This window comes from Coregonus clupeaformis, chromosome 20, assembly GCF_020615455.1.
Source record: "Coregonus clupeaformis isolate EN_2021a chromosome 20, ASM2061545v1, whole genome shotgun sequence".
NCBI classification, from domain to species: domain Eukaryota; kingdom Metazoa; phylum Chordata; class Actinopteri; order Salmoniformes; family Salmonidae; genus Coregonus; species Coregonus clupeaformis.
This window is the reverse complement of record NC_059211.1, coordinates 16,871,635-16,893,365: the sequence shown is the minus strand read 5'-3', so window position 1 is coordinate 16,893,365 and position 21,731 is coordinate 16,871,635. Positions and strand designations below refer to the sequence as shown.

At 40.8% G+C, this 21,731-nt stretch overlaps 1 protein-coding gene across 1 annotated transcript; it reads left to right on the top strand.

The window, feature by feature from the left end:
* Nucleotides 1-38: 38 nt before the first annotated feature.
* LOC121532756 (excitatory amino acid transporter 5-like) lies at nt 39-15,695 on the top strand. Its single transcript, XM_041838548.2, has 11 exons — nt 39-352; nt 2,618-2,697; nt 3,601-3,816; nt 5,892-5,934; nt 9,709-9,916; nt 10,025-10,124; nt 12,287-12,520; nt 13,244-13,438; nt 13,850-13,984; nt 14,204-14,306; nt 14,620-15,695. Exons 1-11 carry the CDS (start codon nt 95-97, stop codon nt 14,773-14,775), a joined length of 1,728 nt encoding a protein of 575 aa, XP_041694482.1. The 5' UTR covers nt 39-94; the 3' UTR covers nt 14,776-15,695.
* The last annotated feature ends 6,036 nt before the right edge of the window (nt 15,696-21,731 follow it).

The window sequence follows — 21,731 nt, the reverse complement described above, 5'->3', positions numbered from 1 at the left end:
TGCACAAGCCATGATGGCTTAATCCCCATGTAGGCTAAATGAATCACCCCCTCCAGAAGAAGTTGACTGTCTTTCCAGTGAAAGACTTGGAACTATGGAGGAGCTACTACTGCCGACAGATTGCGAGGAAACACAGTACAACAATAGTTCGTATTCTCCAAGAGGAGACACTGGGGGGGAAACCATGTACGAACGTGTCAAGGCATTCTTACATGGGACGTTCGTCGTTGACTTCAAACAGTGGCTGAGGGAGTACCTGAAGTGCAACGGCCTGCTGACACTCTCAGTTTTTGCCGTGTTGACTGGCTGTCTCCTGGGGTTCATGTTGAGAGGGAGCCATCTCTCAACCCAGGTACGTGGCTCTTTATCACACACTCAGATGCATGTGCAAATGCTGCTTGATTATTTGATGTGCCAGCCAGAGCATACATTGTGTTTGTCCATCTCTCCCTCTTTTCAGATGAGGCGGATCATGACGGTGTTCCACTTAAACACCCATAGAGCTTCTATTTGCATTGCCTTAATGTACTGGAGCATTTCATTGTTGGGTTTTGTGGAAAACCATAGGAGAACATCAACCGCCAGACCTAATGGACCATTGAGAGAAGCTTCTAGTGCACGACACCATCAGCAAATGATGGGACTGAAACCTGAAAAGTGGTGTGCATTAATTGTTATAGGAACAGAGAGCTAGCGCACAGCAAGAAGAGTAGCCCTGGTAGCATGCATTCATCCCCTTGATTGAAAAAGTGGTTGTTAGGGAAGGAGTTAATGACCTACTCAGCAACGTGTTTCAGTTCCTGAGAGGAAAGTTCTCCACTGATGCAAATGTAGCAGTCTCAACGCATTTGTGGCTGAAGAAATTCTAATCTAGACCATAGATGGTGAACCGATTACTGGCTTCAGAAAAATAATTGCAGCATTTTCTTGGAGAGCAACAGTAGACACCTAGAGAGTTATAGGCCATCTATGGTGCTCATAAGTTTAGGAAGGATAGGTATCATATGCCCACATTATCACGCCCCTCCTGGCCACCTTTACATGAAGACGAAAGGAAAACGATGTTCAGAACAGTAGATGGTTGAGGTCAATCCAAGCTCAGTCCTGTCAGGAGAAGAGGGGATTATTTGATCTCAGATTGAGATTTGGCTTGCCAAAGCAAACATAGCCTAGAGTGTGCTCGATAATCACAGGTGACGCATGACCCAAGGCTGATGTTTGTAAGTGTGGGGAGGTTTAACCTGATGAAATTACCGTGAGTGTTACTACAAAGCTACACTGAACAAAAATACAAACGTAACATGTAAAGTGCTGGTCCCATGAGCTGAAATAAAAGATCCCAGACATTTTCCATACGCACAAAAAGCTTATTTCTCTCACATTTTGTTGACAAATTTGTTTACTGTACATCCCTGTTAGTGAACATTTTATCCTTTGTCAAGATAATCCATCCACCTGACAGGTGTGGTATATCAAGAATCTGATTAAACAGCATGATCATTACACAGATGCACCTTGTGCTGGGGACAATAAAAGGCCACTCTAAAATGTTCAGTTTTGTCACACAACACAATGCCACAGATGTCTGATGTTTTGAGGAAGCGTGCAATTGGCATGCTGACTGCAGGAATGTCCACCAGAGCTGTTGCCAGAGAAACGAAGACCACGTGTAACCATGCCAGCCCAGGACCTCCACATCCAGCTTCTTCACCTGCAGGATTGTCAGAGGGGGGAGGGGGAGTATTTCTGTCTAATAAAGCCCTTTTGTGGGGAAAACAGATTCTGAATGGCTGGGACTGGCTCCCAAGTGGGTGCACCCCTGCCCAGTCATGTGAAATGCATAGATTAGGGCCTAATCCATTTATTTCAATTTAATGATTTCCGTATATAAACTGCAACTCAGGAAAATCTTTGAAATTGTTGCATGTTGCATTTATATTTTTGTTCAGTATATCTGAGTCACTTAGTCATATATGGCTCTGAGACCTATCAATGCCATCCAAACATTTGAAACCACGTTGATTTATAATTTTTTATCAACACCAATGACTGATGTAAAGCAGTGTTGTGATATCTTGTAATGCAAAAGGAATACCTATGAACCTGATCGAATCAACCAATATTATTCACAGTTATTTATTTACTATTTTGAAAAACAAGAACAACCTTTTACCTTTTCACAAGGGGTGAATCTGAAAAGCCTTTTCCTCAATTTCCCTTCTCAAAACATTGAAGGAGTAGGTGCATTGGAGGAGAAGGAACCTTTGATCTTCTTCAACGTTCTCCTGACCTCCCTTTGATGATTTGAGAAGGAATCTAGGAGAGAGGACACGAAGAATCAAGCAAAAGGCTTTTGACATTCACCCAAGTGTGTGCTGATGGGTACTTTTTCCTAGAAAAAAATAATACTTGAAACAAAAATATCTGTCCAACCACTGTAAAGGGTCTCCTGTGGAAAGAGACAACGTTTTGGAATATGTTTGAAGGTGCTCTTTGGCTCTTTTTTTCAACAATCATCCTCCTCAAATGTTTTAAGTCACCAGCTGCCACTGCTTTGGAGTGAGTGCTTCATCCCTACCTACATTAACATTCATGTTTCTTCTGATTTCCCCTCCAGGCTAAGATTTATTTTTCGTTCCCTGGAGAGCTTCTTATGAGAATGCTCAAAATGCTTATCCTTCCCCTCATCACGTCCAGGTAAACATATGTAATGTCAACTTCTGTCCAGTAATATGGTAGCATATTCAATCAGCAATAGAGGAATAAAAGTATAATTTGATGTTCACTGTGAATTCCTCTATTGTTGATTGAATATACTTCACACACCACAAAAAATATTCAGCTTCAAAAGTGACTTTTGAAAATGCATTTGAGAAAAGTGCATAACTGGACAAGGGGTTAAATGAATTGGAGAGAATGCTGACTGCAGGATGACTTTTGATGTTGTCATCACACCTCACTCACCCATTGATAGTAGCTACCCCCTACAGACAGGCAATGATATCACATCTTCATTGAAGTTGAATGGGGCTTAAAAGATTAAACAAAACAAGACTTTGCATTTTAACTAGATTTCAATAGATTCCATATGGTCTACATAATATGACAGGTTCCAGTTATATTACAACTGTCAGATAGTATATAGCCTCTGCCGAGTCAACAACAACTGGATATTCCGGTTTTCAGGGGAAATGGAAACAAGGGGACGCTCCATCTTAACTCCTCCTCCACATTTACTGGATTGGTTGAACAGTGCAGAAGAGAACCTCCACCCACAGTTTTTTTCTTCTTCTTGTCAAGACCAGTATGGAGGGGATCTAGTTTCAGGCATTTAATTTATGCCTGCTATGTTTGGTTACATAGTATAGGACGTAGTACTTACAACAAACACTTGAAAAGGTGTCCTGCCAATGTTCATTAGATCTCACTTAGGTCCACACTCTCTCCTGGTCAATCTCCTTAGTTTCATTTCATCACTCACTAGAATGGAACCATATTTCAGTACCAATTTAGGCACCTGAGCAATTATTGGGCCATTTCTATTGCATGTTTTCATCATTTGATCCTAACCAATCCTCTCTCTTTTTTCTCTCTCTACAGTTTAATGTCAGGCCTGTCGTCTATGGAGTCTAAAGCCTGTTGTCGTATGGGTGTTCTCACTGTGACCTACTACCTGTGGACCACCTTCATTGCGGTGGTGGTGGGTATCCTGCTGGTGATCATCATCAAGCCCGGGGTGGGCACTGAAATGGACAGCAACAGGCTAGGAGGAGGGCCCGTCATGACTTCTGCTGATGCCTTGCTAGATCTCATTAGGTGAGTGACCAATAAAGATAAACCAGAAGCATAATTGAAGCTTGAAAAAATATATATATAGGCGCACAATTTCTACTTAAAATACCAAAGGGATGCAAAAGGCACTCATTCGTGGAATGACCCAACTATATCTTCAGTCTAGGGACAAACAATATACAATACATATAGTCTAGGAACAACCAATATCTTCAGACTTATTGCAAGCAAAAGCTAAGACAGTATTCAATCAATTGCAGACATAGCCACATGAAGTAGGTGTGCTGAAGGTGCTGCAGCACCCCCTGAAAAATCTGATTGTGTTATTTTTATTCATACAAAAAATATATATTTTTTTGACATTTTTCTTTTTTCACTAAAGTAGTGCACTTGGCCTTAACTAGTCCTGTATTAGCGGGCCAATATAGCCATCTGTAGCGCGGGCAAAAAAATCGCTGCACCCGCCGCCCCCAAACATCTTCCCACGGCTATGACTGCAGATATCGATTTCCAGAAAGTGCTTTCAGGAGTAAGTTGGATTTGTTACAGCAGTGTGTCCTGGATGAAGGGAGTTGACACTAGATTTAGAAACTGTCAGTCCTGTGGTGTGGCCCCATTCAGTGCTGATGACAAATCTAGCACCCACAACCAGACTGCCAATTTCAACAGTGAGCTCCAAAAGTATTGGGACAGTGACAATTGTGTTGTTGTTGTTTTGGCTCTGTACTCCAGCACTTTGGATTTGAAATTATATAATGACTACAAGGTTAAAGCGGAGACTGTCAGCTTTAAGTTCAGAGTATTTTCATCCATATCGGGTGAACTGTTTAGATATTACAACACTTTTTGTACATAGTCCCCCCATTTTAGGGGACCAAAAGTATTGGGACAAATTCACTTATATCAAAACATTTATTTTTCACATACACGTGTTTAGCAGATGTTATTGTGGGTGTAGCGAAATGCTTGTGCTTCTAGCTCTGACAGTGCAGTAATATCTAACAAGTAATATCTAACAATTTCACAACATATACAGTACCCAATACACACATAATAATACATAAAAACACAAAATACCGCAAAGTTTCCTAAGAGCTAGTCGCGAGAACACCTTCTTCGTCGGCGCCAATCAAAGTTTGTATACTAAAGTAGTAAAAAGTTAAGTATTTGGTCCCATATTCATAGCATACAATGACTACATCAAGTAAAACAAATTCTAAAGCCATAATTTCCTGAATTGATCGAATTAGGATATATTGACTCCAGTCCTATAGGCCTAATATGCATTCTACTACCTATTGTTGTCTATGCTTGGTAGTCCCACGCAGTAGCAACAACTGTCTCAGGAGGTTGGGACACACACACACACAATCCAGTTAAATGACAGGGGTGATTAAGGTATTTTTAGTAATCCAAAAGGGATGATTTACAGATTAACCCAGTCATGAACAGTGAAGATACAATGATCTTGGTGGAGGATCGCTTCACTGGCACACGTCAGGAGGGCTTCTGGCTCGTGCCTGTCTGAAAGTACTTCCCTCTTTTAAGAGCCCTCACAGGAGTGGTCTGCCCTCTTCATCCACTTGTTAATTTAACCTCTGACATTGCAGAGAAAAGAGAGGAATAGAGGAGAGCAAGAGTAAAAACTGATAACGTAGGGGGCAAATTGCCTCTACTGTGTTCACTGATATAAAACTAAGACACTTCACAAGTTCTTCATTTCTTTGCAAATGCATAGTAATTGTTTCAAATGCATAGAATATGTTTGTATTGTCAAAAAGCTGCACTTTATGCAAACATACTGTACATCAAAAGGTATATACATTCTGTGGAATACACATCAATGATTAGACTGCAGGGGACCACTTTCCTTTGCATGGCTCACAAATTATTGTAACAATTCAAAAGGTTGAAAAAGGATGTTATTCATGATAATCATACTTATCAAGTTGGAATTATTATGATTCCCTCTTATATGGTAATAATTACACTTGACCTTACTGATACTGATCATGAATGAATGGCCATGTGTTTTACCCTTACTGTATGCACCAACATATCAACATGCTAAGCTAAATTATAACATTATCTTTTTACAGGAATATGGTTCCTTCCAATCTTATTGAGGCGACATTTCAGCAGGTAACACCAGACCAATGCTAATGTACAGTATGACACATATAGAGTGACTTCAGAAAGTATTCACACACCCTGACTTTTTCCACATTTTGTTGTGTTACAGCCTGAATTTAAAATATATTAAATTAAGATTTTGTGCCACAATACCCCATCAAAGTCAAAGTGGAATTATGTTTTTAGACATTTTTACAAATTAATTAAAAATGAAAAGCTGAAATGTCTTGAGTCAATAAGTATTCAACCCCTTTGTTATGGCAAGCCTGAATAAGTTCAGGAGTAAAGATTTGCTTAACAAGTCACTTAATATGTTGCATGGACTCACTCTGTGTGCAATAATAGTGTTTAAGACCCCTTAAGGTATAAAAAAATAAAATAAAAATGTTTTATCAAAAATTGAATTTGCCATTACTGCTATTAGCCAATAGAAACGCATTGTATAGCATTCACACTACATGGAACAACAGATAGTCCCCCCATAAATCAAAAGAACGTTTGTTCTGAAGTGTCTGTCCTATATCTGAGAGAGATAAGAAAGATCAGAAAACTATAAAAAATGGTTTTTTACATGTATAGATCCCCTTATTTTAGGCACTGAACTATCTCCATATATACTTCCATTCACCTTCAGAAGAGTCTTGTGAGGCCTGTGCCTAGAGCAAAACAACCGACATTTACATGTTTGTGAGAGTCTCACCTTTCCACAGAGGGGTCATATTAGTGTGTAGCCCAAACTGTTCGGACGCTACACACAGAAGTTGGCAGAAGAGGCTGTACCAACTTCAGATGAGTCCCGTGATGCTTGTGGGTGTCGTAGAGCAAACAGAGAACACCATCGTGAGAGTTTGTAGGCCAAACCGTTCGGTAGCTACAGACTTTTTGTGAGAAGACCGATTTTCGGGACGTCTTATGGTCTGACAAACACCGCTCTAGCTCTGCCACCTTTCACCGCACCGGGGCCTCCCACTCCTCTTTCTATTCTGGTTAGAGGCAGTTTATGCTGTTCTGTGAAGAGAGTAGTACACAGCATTGTACGAGATCTTCAGTTTCTTGGCAATTTCTCGCATAGAATAGCCTTCATTTCTCAGAACAAGAATAGACTGACGAGTTTTCAGCTGTGCTAACATAATTGCAAAAGGGTTTTCTAATGATCAATTAGCCTTTTAAAATGATCAACATGGATTAGCAAACACAACATGTCATTGGAACACAGGACTGATGGTTGCTGATAATGGGCCTCTGTACACCTATGTATATATTCCATAAAAAATCAGCCGTTTCCAGCTACAATAGCCATTTACAACATTAACAATGTCTACACTCAATTTGATGTTATTTTAATGGACAAAAAAAATGATTTTCTTTCGAAAACAAGGACATTTCTAAGTGACCCCAATCTTTTGAACGGTACTGTATGTAAATTAGATATTTTTGTATTTCATTTTCAATAAATGTGCAAACATTTCCAAAAACAGGTTTCACTTTGTCATTATGGGGTATTGTGTGTAGATTGGTGAGAAAAAAAAAAGTATTTAATCGATTTTGAATTCAGGTTGTAACACAATGTTATGATGAGTTTCTAGGGTATCAAGTAATTAAGGATGTAAGAATATAATTAGACAACTCTGTGGAAAGTTAATACAAAGGTTTAATAGTCGGTACCGGGTTCGTTATAACAAAAGACAGTGCTTTGCCTCTTGCCATTCTGAAGTACTGAACAAAGACAAAATCTCAGTTTATATACAGTGGGGGGAAAAAGTATTTAGTCAGCCACCAATTGTGCAAGTTCTCCCACTTAAAAAGATGAGAGAGGCCTGTAATTTTCATCATAGGTACACGTCAACTATGACAGACAAAATGAGAAAAAAAATCCAGAATATCACATTGTAGGATTTTTTATGAATTTATTTGCAAATTATGGTGGAAAATAAGTATTTGGTCACCTACAAACAAGTAAGATTTCTGGCTCTCACAGACCTGTAACTTCTTCTTTAAGAGGCTCCTCTGTCCTCCACTCGTTACCTGTATTAATGGCACCTGTTTGAACTTGTTATCAGTATAAAAGACACCTGTCCACAACCTCAAACAGTCACACTCCAAACTCCACTATGGCCAAGACCAAAGAGCTGTCAAAGGACACCAGAAACAAAATTGTAGACCTGCACCAGGCTGGGAAGACTGAATCTGCAATAGGTAAGCAGCATGGTTTGAAGAAATCAACTGTGGGAGCAATTATTAGGAAATGGAAGACATACAAGACCACTGATAATCTCCCTCGATCTGGGGCTCCACGCAATATCTCACCCCGTGGGGTCAAAATGATCACAAGAACGGTGAGCAAAAATCCCAGAACCACACGGGGGGACCTAGTGAATGACCTGCAGAGAGCTGGGACCAAAGTCACAAAGCCTACCATCAGTAACACACTACGCCGCCAGGGACTCAAATCCTGCAGTGCCAGACGTGTCCCCCTGCTTAAGCCAGTACATGTCCAGGCCCGTCTGAAGTTTGCTAGAGTGCATTTGGATGATCCAGAAGAGGATTGGGGGAATGTCATATGGTCAGATGAAACCAAAATAGAACTTTTTGGTAAAAACTCAACTCGTCGTGTTTGGAGGACAAAGAATGCTGAGTTGCATCCAAAGAACACCATACCTACTGTGAAGCATGGGGGTGGAAACATCATGCTTTGGGGCTGTTTTTCTGCAAAGGGACCAGGACGACTGATCCATGTAAAGGAAAGAATGAATGGGGCCATGTATCGTGAGATTTTGAGTGAAAACCTCCTTCCATCAGCAAGGGCATTGAAGATGAAACGTGGCTGGGTCTTTCAGCATGACAATGATCCCAAACACACCGCCCGGGCAACGAAGGAGTGGCTTCGTAAGAAGCATTTCAAGGTCCTGGAGTGGCCTAGCCAGTCTCCAGATCTCAACCCCATAGAAAATCTTTGGAGGGAGTTGAAAGTCCGTGTTGCCCAGCGACAGCCCCAAAACATCACTGCTCTAGAGGAGATCTGCATGGAGGAATGGGCCAAAATACCAGCAACAGTGTGTGAAAACCTTGTGAAGACTTACAGAAAACGTTTGACCTGTGTCATTGCCAACAAATGGTATATAACAAAGTATTGAGAAACTTTTGTTATTGACCAAATACTTATTTTCCACCATAATTTGCAAATAAATTCATTAAAAATCCTACAATGTGATTTTCTGGATTTTTTTTCTCATTTTGTCTGTCATAGTTGACGTGTACCTATGATGAAAATTACAGGCCTCTCTCATCTTTTTAAGTGGGAGAACTTGCACAATTGGTGGCTGACTAAATACTTGTTTCCCCCACTGTAGCTTCGATTACATGTTTCTTCACGAACATCTGGCAACCCTCAATGGGCACTCCCTTCTTTGATGTTATTACCTTGTACCCCAAGTCAGTATATCATGTCCATCAATCATTCTAAGGTCAACCACCAGTAAGCTCCCTTGACATAATGGAGTCCTTGGTATTCAGACTGTGCGGCGCCCAGAATCGCTTATCTACTAACTTTAACCTGGTTCACACAACACTATGAAATGACATCATAACACACAACAAAATGTGGAATACGTCAAGGGGTATGAATACTTTCTATAGGCACTGTACCATTGTTTATTTAACTAATATGCCAGACATAGAAGACCTTCCATTGGTAGTGATTAACAAATCAAGACAAATCCCTACAGCTCATGGTATTGTAGTTTATATCGCCTTCCTCATCAGCAAAGTTCTTATTGATTCCAGTACAAAACAGAACTGGTCCCTATCCTGAAAGTCCCCAGGGTCATGGTGCAGCCCAACTTTGTGTACATCATGCCTGATGATAGTGGCCCCACTGGTCGGACGGTGTTCCTGGAGCTCACTCCGCCCCCTGAGATTCACTACAAGACCAGCGCTGGCAGCAGCCAACAGATGAACGTGCTGGGGATCGTCATCTTCTCTGCCACCATGGGTAAAGCCAGTTTATCCTCTATTTTCTTTTATATTTTTTTATTATTTTCTGTATCAATGTTATATGTATCCATCTCTATCTAAACTAATTTTATTTTTGCTCCTTCAGGGCTATTACTGGGGAAAATAGGCGAGAGAGGAGCACCACTAGTTAACTTGTGTCAGTGCGTCAACGAATGTGTCATGAAAATCATCAACACTGCTGTTTGGTAAGTGGGGGACGAGCTTTGTAAATAGTTTAAATGGTCATGGTTCCACTGGCTCAGTGGGTTAGAGCATGGCAACAGCAGGTTTGTGGATGTGATGTCCGTTCAGTGTGACTTTCTGAGATTATGACCTGTACACGGGCATGAGAATGGGGTCATTGTCTTGTGGTCAAGCTGTGGAGACGTCAGGCGACCATCTTGCTTTGTTCCACCCAGCAGCGAACTGCACATGCCGAGGATTAGTCAAGCAGGAGGAGATCACCCGGTGTTCAGGGTCAACAGTGACTTATCCCAGGGACCTCTGGCACCACCAGGGTAGAACGACTGCCCCCTCTCATTGAAGCCACAGAAGTTCAAGGCTGACCGCGGTACTGCAGGCATTGTTTGCAGAAAACAGGCAATCTTCATGGTCAATCTTTGTGTATTTTTTTTTTTTTTTTATCTAAGACAAACATGGTACCAATAATTGCTTCTAATACACCAGATGTATGTCCTTGAACCGATTATTTAAAAATTTGCACACAGGATAATTTAGTTGCTAATAGCAGCCTGCAACGTCACTTCCTGGAGTAGCTCAAACTGTGCATGTTATGTGGCCGTCACTAGTTACCACAGCCACAAAGTCATTATGGCTAAACCCTGCCTATTTCTAAAATGTATCTTCTTAAAATCAGATTTGAAACCTAACCTTAACCACAATGCTTAACCTTAACCTTAAATTAGGACCAAAAAGCCAAAAAAAAGCATACATTTTTACGATATATTGACTTTGTAGCTGTGGTAACTAGTGACAACCATGTTCCGTCGCCATGAGACGCCATCTTAACCAACTTCATTTGGCTTCAATGCGCTATTGAGTCTTCACATAAGAGTGAATGGTGTCATGTGATCGATGGCTTTGTCCATTCATATATGTACAGTCATTAGGCACCATGCATGCAGCTCAGGTTTACCTGAAACTGGCCTGGCCATTTTGTATGATGTCACTTACCACAGAGGTTCTGCTGATATAGGACCAACCTCAAAGACTTGAATGGCTCTTGGCTCTGACATGTTTTTCGAGGCAGGAAGCAACTCACGTGACACATACTTTTTTTTGTGAATATAGTTTTCACAATACATAACATAATATCAATTACAATGTATTTATTTTTATTCTGTTTTACTGTGTCGGAAACTGCTCATTAGGAAAAACACATTTGACCTACAGGTAACTGCCAAAATAATGGAGACACTTTAGTAAATGAGGGATACAACATACAGTGGAGAGAACAAGTATTTGATACACTGCCAATTTTGCAGGTTTTCCTACTTACAAAGCATGTAGAGGTCTGTAATGTTTATCATAGGTACACTTCAACTGTGAGAGACGGAATCTAAAACAAAAATCCAGAAAATCACATTGTATGATTTTTAAGTAATTAATTTGCATTTTATTGCATGACATAAGTATTTGATACATCAGAAAAACAGAACTTAATATTTGGTACAGAAACCTTTGTTTGCAATTACAGAGATCATACGTTTCCTGTAGGTCCTCTACATGCTTTGTAAGTAGGAAAACCTGCAAAATCGGCAGTGTATCAAATACTTGTTCTCCCCACTGTATATTGAAAGTAGGTGCTTCTTCACAGGTGTGGTTTCTGAGTTAATTAAGCAATTATCATCCTTTCATGCTAAGGGTGTATAAAATGTATAAAAATGCTGGGCAGGCCATTATTTTGGCTACCATGGCTATGACCCCAAAAGATGACAGTGCCGCCATCGAGTGGTCACTGAATGGTTTGATGAGCATTAAAACAATATAAACCATATGCCATGGCTGTCTCCGTCATCAGCTCTTAACCCAATTGAACACTTATGGGAGATTCTTTAGCGGCGCCTGAGACACCCTTTTCCACCACCATCAACAAAACCCCAAATGGTGGAATTTCCTGTGGAAGAATGGTGTTGCATCCCTCCAATACAGTTCCAGACACTTGTAGAATCTATGCTAAGGTGCATTGAAGCTGTTCTGGCTCATGGTGGGCCAACGCCCAATTAAGACGCTTTATGTTGGGATTTTCTTTATTTTGGCAGTTACCTGTAGGTTGTATAGACAGTCTTTTGGGGTGTTTATTGAACAACAGTGAAACACAGTTCTTCCTTTTTTAATTTCCGGACAGGTATTTTCCATTTGGGATCATATTCCTCGTAGCTGGAAAAATCCTGGACATGCAGGACCCATCTACTATTGGGAAGAAGCTGGGCTGGTACACCATCACTGTTCTGGCCGGGCTTCTTGTCCACGGCCTCATTCTCCTCCCTTTCTTTTACCTCATCCTGACTAGGAAAAACCCCTTCACTTACATCAGAGGCCTGCTTCAAGCCTTGGTCATAGCACTGGCCACCTCCTCAAGGTAAGTCAGTGGTCTGTCTGTGCCTATTTTTCTCATTAAACAATGATATTTTTCACTGTCCTGGAGGGCTACAGTGTGCAACCAACCTGGGTTGGGGTCAATTCCTTTCTTAATTCAGTCAGTTCAGTAGGAAGTGAATTTACATTAAACTCATGTTGAATTGGAAATTGACCGTTTTTTCAATTTGTGAATTGAATTTCAGTTCACCTCCTGAATTGAAATGGAAGTGACCCCCCATTCAGCTAAGTTCCATAATACCTGATTAATTTGATTCAGGTGTGTTAGTGCTGGGCTGGGACAAAAGCTTGCAAACACTGTGGCCCTCCAGGACCAGGTGTGTAGAACACAGAGGGTTGAGCTGTGATGCATGAAAAGGATTCCTTATAAACATTGCAATGGCGAGTTTGATTGATCATCTCCAGCTTCAAACACTTTCTTTGAAACTCTTAACTTACTCAAATTAATCTGCATCATGTTGCAATTGATCTACAGTATGGTGTTTAGAGGCGAACAGTCAAGCACAGAAATCTATTAAGAGAATAATAGCCTAAATGTTCAGAATTGTTTAAAAATTCAGTTTGAAAACCATGAAAGCTGATTGTTGTAATTAAGTAGTGTAAACGAAAGTATTCCAAAAGGAGGAAAACAAACTAATATATCCAGAGGATATTAGTTAGAATGGTAGAAGTCCCTTAACTCAACTATCTCTCTTTCTCTCTTAAGTTCTGCCACTCTGCCCATTACTATGAAGTGCTTGCTGGAGAACTGCAATGTGGATCGACAGATAGCGCGCTTCGTGCTGCCTGTGGGCGCCACCATTAACATGGATGGAACAGCTCTTTATGAGGCCGTGGCGGCCATCTTTATCGCCCAGGTCAACGATTATGAGCTGGACTTTGGCCAGCTGGTCACCATTAGGTATGTATGGGGTTTCAAATCACTCCAATTCTAATGTAAACATTCTCATAAAGCTACCCAATCCATATACTGGGTGAAACTTTGAGTCCTAACTCAAAAGCAGTAACCGTCCGGTGTAGTCTGCCATGACAGTCTTGGTTTTGGGTGCCAATATTATAACCGTTTCACAAAAAGTAACATCCTGATATTACTTCTGTTTCACACAACTACATGGGAATGTCACTGTACAAAACTAATGTACTTTTTTTCATGATGAGATTTGGTCACTGTTTTTGATTGAATGAGAAATCACTAAATGTAGGTCGTGACACTTTTTAAAGGGTATAGCTCATATCATTTTAACCATGGCAGGACAATATTGTAATGCACCTTCTTAGCTGAGTAATTTATTGTGTTGGTCTCTGTTTGAAGTATAACAGCCACAGCTGCCAGCATAGGTGCTGCTGGGATCCCCCAGGCCGGCCTCGTCACCATGGTGATTGTGCTGACATCAGTGGGTCTGCCGCCTGATGACATCACTCTCATTGTGACCATCGACTGGGTACTGTAAGTTCACTATGACAACAATTAGTCATATTCAATATCTACTGTACAACATATACTACACATGTTAATCGTGACTGAAATGGCAGAACATTTTATGTTTAAAAGTGAATTAATTAATTTGTCAAAGGAAACCTTAAATTGTTTCTGCATTCAGAAACAATGTTTTTGGTTGGAGTGGGAGGCTGACCTCTGGAGCCTTTGTATTCCCTGTCCTTTCAGGGACAGATTCCGAACCATGATCAACGTGCTGGGAGACGCCCTGGCAGCAGGAATCATTGGCCACTTATGTCGGAAAGACTTTCCTCGCAGACCTACTGGCAAGGTAGGCAGCTGTCACTGTCTAGCCGCAACCACATCATAACAATTGAGTTATAGTCCTGAGCTCCTGTCAAACTGTTTTCATGTGAGGTATCAGAGGCCCTGCACATTTGAGGCCCTGCACCAAATAATAACTGACGTCTTAAATGTATTTAATGTGTCTGCCAGCCAGGGTTACACATTTAACAATCTGAAATCAATATGTCATGTGAATCTAGACCGCTGAATGTCTGCACAGTTTGTCACTTATCACATAGATACTGATCAGTGTGTTTGTGTGTGTGTGTGTGTGTGTGTGTGTGTGTGTTCCTCCTTAGTCGCAGCCTTCATATGGCACACAGAACTCGCACAACATGCAGAATGGTGTGCCTATGACCGAGCTGCCTCTACACAAGCAGGACTGCTGCTATGATGTGATGGGGGACACAGTCAACGAGAGGCCTACCATCTACTACAATATCTGTCAAGTTTAACTCCTGGAAAGATGCTAACCTCAAATGCTGGACATTTTTGGTGCACTTTTCCCCCACTCGTGCCATAAAACGGTACTGAAAGAACCTATTCCTGCTGTCACCTATCCAGTCTTTTTGTGACTGAACTTTTTGTGACTGAACATTTTGTTTCGCCTCGTTGGTGACACACTGCAATGGACAAATCAGTGTTTTCCACAAAGACCTTTTGTAATTTTTTTAAAACAGTGATAAGTTAGGAATCGCCCCAAAGTACCACTACGATCTTGTCTATGTGCTGTTGACTATTGCTATTAACTCTACTCGTTCCTGCCACACCCTTTTATCCACTTGCTGGTCTCCTGTGTTTATTAAATGGACCCTTTTGCAACTTTGGGTAGAAAACCCAATAGCTTTTGCTCATGATGAAAATAAATGGTGTGGTCATCCTTTCAATTCAAGCCAGTCCTCAATGAAACCACCATTGGGGAGTGGTCAGGCTTACTTGAACATTCGATTGGCCCAGCTACAAATATTTTTAAAAACCTGTTCTAGCTGTTTGTGTACAAATTGGTGCTTCTATCACCAAAGTTACAATCCAAAAACATAGCTGCCCCACGACATGGAATTCTATGGCTAAGCTTCCAACATTCTAATGTCAATAGCACAATATGGGTGATTTACAATAAACAGAAGTTGGTTATATTATATATAATTTGAAAGGTCATTTCAATGTGAGTAAAGTCATACAGTATAAAAAATTATCATGACAGCTGTGATGCAAACAGGAAGTTTCGCTACAATTTTATAAATGCAGACGTATCATTTGTTTGTTTGAGATGGTGGGATCTTTTAGTGTAGGTAAAATTAATTATGAGAGAAATGGCGGTGGAAACGCATTTATGCGCAAATATTGATATAACAACCATCATATCGAAGTAAACTTGGAGTCGATGACATGGTGTGTGGTCCTCCCACTACGACTCGGGAAACCATGCAGTTTATTAGGCTACAGATGAAATAAATTATGATGAACTTCACAGGGTGGTGAAAGTGCACTTGATATTGATGCTCCTATCTGGTCTTATTCTGGTTACATAATGATCGATGCTTGACTGCCGTTTGACAAAAATATATATTCTCGCTCTAATCCATAATAATCTCATCATGTAGACTAGCCAATCCCCACTGTATCTGCGAGCTGTTGGCTAGAGTGCACATGGCAAGACCAGAGTAGGAACATTTGCTAACGCAACAGTTTTTATGACAAAACTATAGGTACAGTTGAAAATGCAATGGAAACACATTGAACTTTAGATTTTTATTCAGTACATGAAAACTTAAGGGAAAAAGTAAATTTTTAGCACTATGTCTTCACGCATGATTTCTATCTGCAACAAGTTAGTTTGGTGGAAACACACCACTGGTGGGAAAATACACGTTTTCTTTACATGGATTTTAGAATATTCGCATGAAAATCTCCTGCCAATTGGATGGAAACCTAGCTACAGACATTTTTTGTGGTTGTTTTGGCTCTGCACTCCACCACTTTGGATTTGAAATGATACAATGACAATGAGTTTAAAGTTCAGACTGTCAGCTTTAATTTTAGGGTATTTTCATCCATGTTGGGTGAACTGTTTAGGAAGCTTTGTCAGGAGGCCGTAAGACGGCTGCTATCCATTGCAGCGCCATCATGGAGATAAAATGGAAGAAGTTACACTTTTGCAAAGTTACTCTTCTGTTTCAAATCGTGCCTCAAAAGGTAATCCACCAATTGATGGCTCCATGTCGAAGTTACCTGCAGAAGGCGGTTGTTTCAGTTGAGCAAGGAAATTGTTGAAATTCTGAAACTGGCTGGACCAACGGTATGCTAAGCTTGATACTTCCCTACTAGGCTACAGGTTTTTATTGGTATTGTTATTATTAATATTATTATACATGATTTGATATTGGGTAGCATAGCACTTTTACAACATGTTTCCATCTGACTGAATGCACTACCATAGACAGCCTAGCTAGCCTACATCCTGAGTGGTAGGCCAGATAAGGCACTGGCCTAGGTAAAGCTTTTAAGATCTTTTCACAGTAAACTTATTATCAGGGGTATTTAGTTTTCCTCATTTCCAAAACTGTTTGTGAAATATAGGTCCACATTTTATTGAAGTGATTAATTTATTTTCAAACAATGGAGTAAAATAATATTTTATTTTGGTTTCTGAGGAGACAAGACAGTTGAGACATGACATTTCTAAATTATATTCTTCAAGAATAATTGGGTATAGACTATATTATTCATTTAAAAGTAAAACAATTGATGTACCAATCCCAGATAGCCCTTTTAAAAAACCCATGATGAGGTGAATTATGTGTCAAATTCTGATACCACATGTCAATGGGTGTATACCATTAATAAAAAAAACTTGTTAAGAAAAACAATAAAGTTGGAACTACTGTATCTCCTCCTTTAGCAGGCTTTGAAAGTGGAATATGTATAAAGATACATTTCGACCACTTTTAAAGTTTCTGATGGCACTTACATTAAGCCTAAACTTCACGCCGAACTATGGAAACGGGTAACAGTTTAATGAACCAGTAGTAAGATTGATACCTTTTGTATAGTGTTATAAGTGAACGTTCACTTCAATTTGGACCAAGTTGTGGTGATGTTTTGATTATGACGGCAGGGATTATTTATTTAAAAAGATGATAAAAAATTATTGATGCAAAACACTATTTTTCCTCAGTTCATCTCTATTCTGATGCTCCTTCTGATCAGTTTTGTCAGCACTGTGTTCTGTGGACGCATAGGCAAAACAGAGCTTGCAGCTGTGACTCTGGCCACTTCGGTAAGAGAAGCCCTCTCAGACTACTTAAATTAACAGTGTGTAGCCGTGGCTTGCTTTTAGGTCACTGTAGTACTTGGATATACAGTGGCTTGTGAAAGTATTCACCCCCCTTGGCATTTTTCCTATTTTGTTGCCTTACAACCTGGAATTAAAATTGATTTTTGGGGGGTTTGTATCATTTGATTTACACAACATGCCTATCACTTTGAAGATGCAAAATATTTTTTTTATGTGAAACAAACAAGAAATAAGACAAAAAAACAGAAAACCTGAGCATGCATAACTATTCACGCCCCCAAAGTCAATACTTTGTAGAGCCACCTTTTGCAGCAATTACAGCTGCAAGTCTCTTGGGGTATGTCTCTATAAGCTTGGCACATCTAGCCACTGGGATTTTTGCCCATTCTTCAAGGCAAAACTGCTCCAGCTCCTTCAAGTTGGATGGGTTCTGCTGGTGTACAGCAATCTTTATGTCATACCACATATTCTCAATTGGATTGAGGTCTGGGCTTTGACTAGGCCATTCTAAGACATTTAAATGTTTCCCCTTAAACCACTCGAGTGTTGCTTTAGCAGTATGCTTAGGGTCATTGTCCTGCTGGAAGGTGAACCTCTGTCCCAGTCTCAAATCTCTGGAAGACTGAAACAGGTTTCCCTCAAGAATTTCCCTGTATTTAGTGCCATCCATCATTCCTTCAATTCTGACCAGTTTCCCAGTCCCTGCCGATGAAAAACATCCCCACAGCATGATGCTGCCACCACCATGCTTCACTGTGGGGATGGTGTTCTCGGGGTGATGAGAGGTGTTGGGTTTGCGCCAGTCATAGTGTTTTCCTTGATGGCCAAAAAGCTCAATTTTAGTCTCATCAGAGTACCTTGTTCCATATGTTTGGGGAGTCTCCCACATGCCTCCCGAGTGGCGCAGTGGTCTAAGGCACTGCATCGCAGTGCTAGATGTGCCACTAGAGATCCTGGTTCGAATCCAGGCTCTGTCGTAGCCGGCCGCGACCGAGAGACCCATGGGGCGGCGCACAATTGGCCCAGGGTAGGGGAGGGAATGGCCGGCAGGGATGTAGCTCAGTTGGTAGAGCATGGTGTTTGCAACGCCAGGGTTGTGGGTTCGATTCCCATGGGGGGTATGAAAAAAAAAAAAAAAAGTAAGTTGCTCTGGATAAGAGCGTCTGCTAAATAATGTAAATGTAATGCCTTTTGGCGAACACCAAACGTGTTTGCTTATTTATTTTTTTAAGCAATGGCTTTTTTTTCTTCCGTAAAGCCCAGCTCTGTGGAGTGTACGGCTTAAAGTGGTCCAATCTCCGATATTCCAATCTCCGCTGTGGAGCTTTGCAGCTCCTTCAGGGTTATCTTTGGTCTCTTTGTTGCCTCTCTGATTAATGCCCTCCTTGCCTGGTCATTGAGTTTTGGTGGGTGGCCCTCTCTTGGCAGGTTTGTTGTGGTGCCATATTCTTTCCATTTTTTAATAATGGATTTAATGGTGCTCCGTGGGATGTTCAAAGTGTCAGATATTTTTTTATAACCCAACCCTGATCTGTACTTCTCCACAACTTTGTCCCTGACCTGTTTGGAGAGCTCCTTGGTCTTCATGGTGCCGCTTGCTTGGTGGTGCCCCTTGCTTAGTGGTGTTGCAGACTCTGGGGCCTTTCAGAACAGGTGTATATATACTGAGATCATGTGACACTTAGATTGCACACAGGTGGACTTTATTTAACTTATTATGTGACTTCTGAAGGTAATTGGTTGTACTAGATCTTATTTAGGGGCTTCATAGCAAAGGGGGTGAATACATATGCATGCACCACTTTTCCGCTATTTATTTTTTAGAATTTTTTGAAACAAGTAATTTTTTCATTTCACTTCACCAATTTGGACTATTTTGTGTATATCCATTACATGACATCCAAATAGAAATCCATTAAATTACAGGTTGTAATGCAACAAAATAGGAAAATCGCCAAGGGGGATGAATAGTTTTGCAAGACACTGTAATACATTGTATGTTCTTGAAAAAGTCACAAGAAATGACATTATGTCCCTTCAATTGCAATCATGCAAAGTATATTACCTTGTGTAGTGCTCAGCTAAGAGCTCCTGAATAAAAAATATCTGTGCATTCTGACCAGGGTGCATACATACTTAATTTTAATTGTAAAAATGCATTCAATTTTGATTTATGTTCATATATGTACACAACCAGCTCCACACTTTTTAAGTGAAATAAAAAATATATAAAACTCTAATTAAAATTTACTGAAAACAGATCTTGACCTCATAAGTATTTGCGCCCCTGAGTGGAAGCACGTTTGGCAGCAAATTCAGCTGTGAATATTTCAATGAATAGTTTCTGGCTTTATGTCATATCTCTGATTTCAAATCAAGTGAGTCAGCGATCAACCAATGCAAAATAAGCAATCTAGTTCTGATAGCTACAGTTGAAGTTGGAAGTTTACATACACTTAGGTTGGAGTCAGGTGTACGTTTGCCCACTGACAAAGACATGATCAGTCTATAATTTTAATGGTAGGTTTAATTGAACAGTGAGAGACAGAATAACAACAAAAAAATCCAGAAAAACGCATGTCAAAAATGTTATAAATTGATTTGCATTTTAATGAGGGAAATAAGTATTTGACCCCTCTGCAAAACATGACTTAGTACTTGGTTGCAAAACTCTTGTTGGCAATCGCAGAGGTCAGACGTTTCTTGTAGTTGGCCACCAGGTTTGCACACATCTCAGGAGGGATTTTGTCCCACTCCTCTTTGCAGATCTTCTCCAAGTCATTAAGGTTTCGAGGCTGACGTTTGGCAACTCAAACCTTCAGCTCCCTCCACAGATTTTCTATGGGATTAAGGTCTGGAGACTGGCTAGGCCACTCCAGGACCTTAATGTGCTTCTTCTTGAGCCACTCCTTTGTTGCCTTGGCCGTGTGTTTTGGGTCATTGTCATGCTGGAATACCCATCCACGACCCATTTTCAATGCCCTGGCTGAGGGAAGGAGGTTCTCACCCAAGATTTGATGGTACATGGCCCCGTCCATCGTCCCTTTGATGCAGTGAAGTTGTCCTGTCCCCTTAGCAGATAAACACCCCCAAAGCATAATGTTTCCACCTCCATGTTTGACGGTGGGGATGGTGTTCTTGGGGTCATAGGCAGCATTCCTCCTCCTCCAAACACGCGAGTTGAGTTGATGCCAAAGAGCTCGATTTTGGTCTCATCTGACCACAACACTTTCACCCAGTTCTCCTCTGAATCATTCAGATGTTCATTGGCAAACTTCAGACGGGCATGTATATGTGCTTTCTTGAGCAGGGGGACTTGCGCGCGCTGCAGGATTTCAGTCCTTCACGGCGTAGTGTGTTACCAATTGTTTTCCTGGTGACTATGGTCCCAGCTGAGTTGAGATCATTGACAAGATCCTCCCATGTAGTTCTGGGCTGATTCCTCACCGTTCTCATGATCATTGCAACTCCACGAGGTGAGATCTTGCATGGAGCCCCAGGCCGAGGGAGATTGACAGTTATTTTGTGTTTCTTCCATTTGCGAATAATCGCACCAACTGTTGTCACCTTCTCACCAAGCTGCTTGGAGAGCTCTTTGGTCTTGGCCATGGTGGAGAGTTTGGAATCTGATTGATTGCTTCTGTGGACAGGTGTCTTTTATACAGGTAACAAACTGAGATTAAGAGCACTCCCTTTAAGAGTGTGCTCCTAATCTCAGCTCGTTACCTGTATAAAAGACACCTGGGAGCCAGAAATCTTTCTGATTGAGAGGGGGTCAAATACTTATTTCCCTCATTAAAAAGCTAATCAATTTATAACATTTTTGACATGCGTTTTTCTGGATTTTTGTTGTTGTTATTCTGTCTCTGTCATGTTCGTTGAGTAAAGGATCGGACCAAGGTGCAGCGTGTGTCACACCCTGGCTCTGGGGACTCTATATGTTGAGCCAGGGTGTGTAAGTTCTATGTGTTTTGTTCTATGGTGTATTCTATGGGTGCTATTTCTATGTTGGCCAGAGTGGCTCCCAATCAGAGGCAACGAGTGTCAGCTGTTGCTGGTTGTCTCTGATTGGGAGCCATATTTAAACTGTCTGTTTTCCCTTTGTGTTTGTGG